The sequence below is a fragment of the Cebus imitator genome, unplaced genomic scaffold (genome assembly GCF_001604975.1).
Source record: "Cebus imitator isolate Cc_AM_T3 unplaced genomic scaffold, Cebus_imitator-1.0 Scaffold38, whole genome shotgun sequence".
Taxonomy (NCBI): domain Eukaryota; kingdom Metazoa; phylum Chordata; class Mammalia; order Primates; family Cebidae; genus Cebus; species Cebus imitator.
In genome coordinates, this window is record NW_016107353.1 from 3,365,261 (window position 1) to 3,368,394 (window position 3,134).

The window sequence follows — 3,134 nt, forward strand, 5'->3', positions numbered from 1 at the left end:
AAAAAAAAAAAAAAAAAGGTTAAAAAAAAATTAAGATCTCAAGATTTCAGCTTCTCATTCTAATTCTATCCTTTGGAGCCACTTATTTTACCTCAGTGCCCAAGAATGAATTCAAAATAATATTAAACAAAAATTATAATTTTAACTAAAAAACCAACTCTGTGTATTAACAGCTACTACTTAAAGAGTAAGGTGTTAATTTGTGTTCCCTGGGTTAAACTAAAACTAAAAATTAAAATATAAAAACAAGAATATACATGTAGATATACATATGTGTACGTGTGTATATATATGTATGACTTTTTTCTCCCCAAGACAGGGTTACCCATCACTCAGGCTGGAGTGCAGTGGTGTGATCATGGCTCACTGCAACCTCGACCACTTGAGCTTAAGCAATCCTCCTGCCTCAGCCTCCTGAGCACTGGGACTACAGGTATACACCACCATGCCAGGCTGTTTTATTTTTTGTAGAGACAGAGTTTCCCTGTGTTGCCCAGGCTAGCCTCAAGGTCCTGGGCTCAAGCGATCCTCCTGCCTCAGCCTCCCAAAGTGCTGGCATTACAGGCATAAGCCACCACTCCAGGCATCACAATTTTTAAAGTAAATTATGACACACATGAGAATACATATTTATCCTCAAGAATCTCAAACTACCTTTGTACTATTCCAATTCTGTACATACTTTTTCTTTTAAAGACAACTCTAGGAATAAAATACGTGTAATGGAAGTTAATAAATAGGATTTGGTAGAGATACAGCCAGAACATTTATCCTTTGTATCCTAATTCCAAACTGCTGAAACTACAAACAAAATAAATTGGATTAAAATAAACTATGATGTTGGTATCTATAACCTTAACAGAAAAGAAGGAATCTTTTTTTTTTTTTTTTTTTTTGTATTTTTAGTAGAGACAGGGTTTCACCATGTTGGTCAGAGTGGTCTCGAACTCCTGACCTCGGGTGATCTACCCTCCTTGGCCTCCCAAAGTGCTGGGATTACAGGCATGAGCCACCGCGCCCAGCCAAGAAGGAATCATTCTTGTCTTGAGGTTCTCTGTATAGTATAAGATCAGGATGTGTACTACCTTTACATAATAGTATCTGAGGGCTCGGCTGAGTTTGTCATAATTCATGTTAGGCTTGTTCTTGCGAATCCCCCAGAGACGAGCCACCTCTTCTGCCTGTAAAAGCTTAAACTGCCCATCATTAGAGGTCCAACAGATCATGTGCTTGTTCTGAGGCTTCTGCAGGAGCTGAAGGAGGAACTGCCACAGGGTGATAGCACTGTCCATAGCAATGAGCTGAAAGAATATAGATACGTGATAATATTAACAGCCAGTACCTATTTAACACTATATGTCAAGCACTGTTTTAAGTGCTCTAAATGTATTAATTCATTTAATCCCCACATTTCTATAAGGTAGAGACTACTGCATCCTCATTTAACACATGAAAAAACTGATTCATAAGAGGGTTAAGTAATTTGTCCAAAGTCGCCCAAGTAAACGGTGAAGCAATGATCTAAGCCCAGGCAATCTGGACCCAGAGTCCAAACTCTTAAACACGCCGCGCTGCTAAAGAAATGCCTTAAGCAACAAGCAACTTGCAAGGAGGATAATGCTAGTTTCCTAAATTATAGGAAAAGACAATGACTGTCAATCACTAGTGAATGTCATTCACTGTTGATAAATTTTAATCCTAAAATCTCATTGCTGTATTCTCAAGAGACCACCATTCCAGCATCTATCTAAATCAACCCAGTTTATTTGCTTGCACGCGCGTGCGCGTGTCTATGTGTGTGTGTCTATCTCAGGGTGGCCCAGGGGCTGAGGTGTAGGGAACAATCTACTTTTGCTCCAGTTGGTTTCCATTACCATAAATGTCATTTACATACAAACTGGCAGCATTCTGAATTCAGCAAAGTGTTCTCTTAATTTAATTTACAAGTTCTGTCACTGCTCTGTCCACAGGGATTCCATCAGCAAAATTCTCCTTTGATTAGCGACCTTTATATGATTACCAAGATATGGATTGAAGAAAAATCTTTTAATATCTTAAGCTTCAGGATTTCCCTGATTAGGCCTGAGTGTTTTGATTTTGGCATTACTGGTTTTGGGGGCCAGATATTCTTTGTTGTGGGAAGCTGTCCTGTACACTGCATTTTGTCTAACAGCATCCCTGGCCTCTACCCACTAGGTGCCAGTAGCACCCCCTGCCCCATTGAGACCACCAAAAATATCTCCAGACACTGCCAAATATTCCCCCAGGGGTCAAAGTCATCCCAGTAGATAACCATTGGTTTAGGCAAAGGAGCAGCAAGGAATGCTGTCTCATAAAGGTATTTTCCTCATAGAATTTCAAAACACCTTTCTATTAGGAAGAATTCTTTAGGGCAGAAACTCTGGCCAAAATCTGTATAGGTGTGTCCTAAGAATCCTAGGACTGAATACTTCACTCACACACACACACACACACACACACACACACACACACACAAACCTTCCCTTCTCTATCAACTGTAATCTCAACGGGTTAGAATAGTTTGAAAACAAATTAAATCAATACCATTAAAACATTACAAAAACAGATAAACTGGACTACATCAAAATTTAAAACTATTGTGCTGCAAATAGTGCCATCAAGCGAGAAGACAATCCCCTAAATGGGAGAATATTTTCAAACCATGTATCACAAAGGAGCCTGTATCCAAAATACATGAAGAACACCTACAACTTAAAATAAATTTAAAAAGCAAAGAATTTGAAAAGACATACCAAAGATATACAAATAGCCAACAGACATACAAAAAAATGCTCTATGTTGGCTGAACCTACCCTGCGCATTGGTGCCGCCCCCCGCCCACTCTATCCTGGCTCCCCGGGGTTCCCTCAGCCCAGCCTGGTCCAACCTGGTTCAGTCCAGCCCAGCCCAGTTCCCGGGAGGATGAAGTTCGTGTACAAAGAAGAGCATCCGTTCAAGAAGCACAAGGGCAAGAAGCTCCAAAAGAAATATCAGGACTGGATGCTGGTGATAGTAGAAAAGGCTCCCAAAGCTCGGATAGGAGACCTGGACAAAAAGAAATACCTGGTGCCTTCTGATCTCACGGTACTACTTTTTTTTTTTTTTTTTTTTTT

General features: G+C 40.0%; 1 protein-coding gene across 2 annotated transcripts in view; it reads right to left on the bottom strand.

Annotated features, from left to right (window-relative positions):
• The window catches only part of ELK4 (ETS transcription factor ELK4), a 21,370-nt gene that overhangs the window by 12,862 nt on the left and 5,374 nt on the right, over positions 1–3,134 (bottom strand). For both annotated transcript variants that reach the window (XM_017525457.2, XM_037737364.1), the window contains exon 2: positions 1,086–1,301. In XM_017525457.2, the coding sequence (XP_017380946.1) occupies positions 1,086–1,292 (207 nt within the window). In that variant the 5' untranslated portion in view covers positions 1,293–1,301. The remainder of the gene's footprint in view (positions 1–1,085; positions 1,302–3,134) is intronic.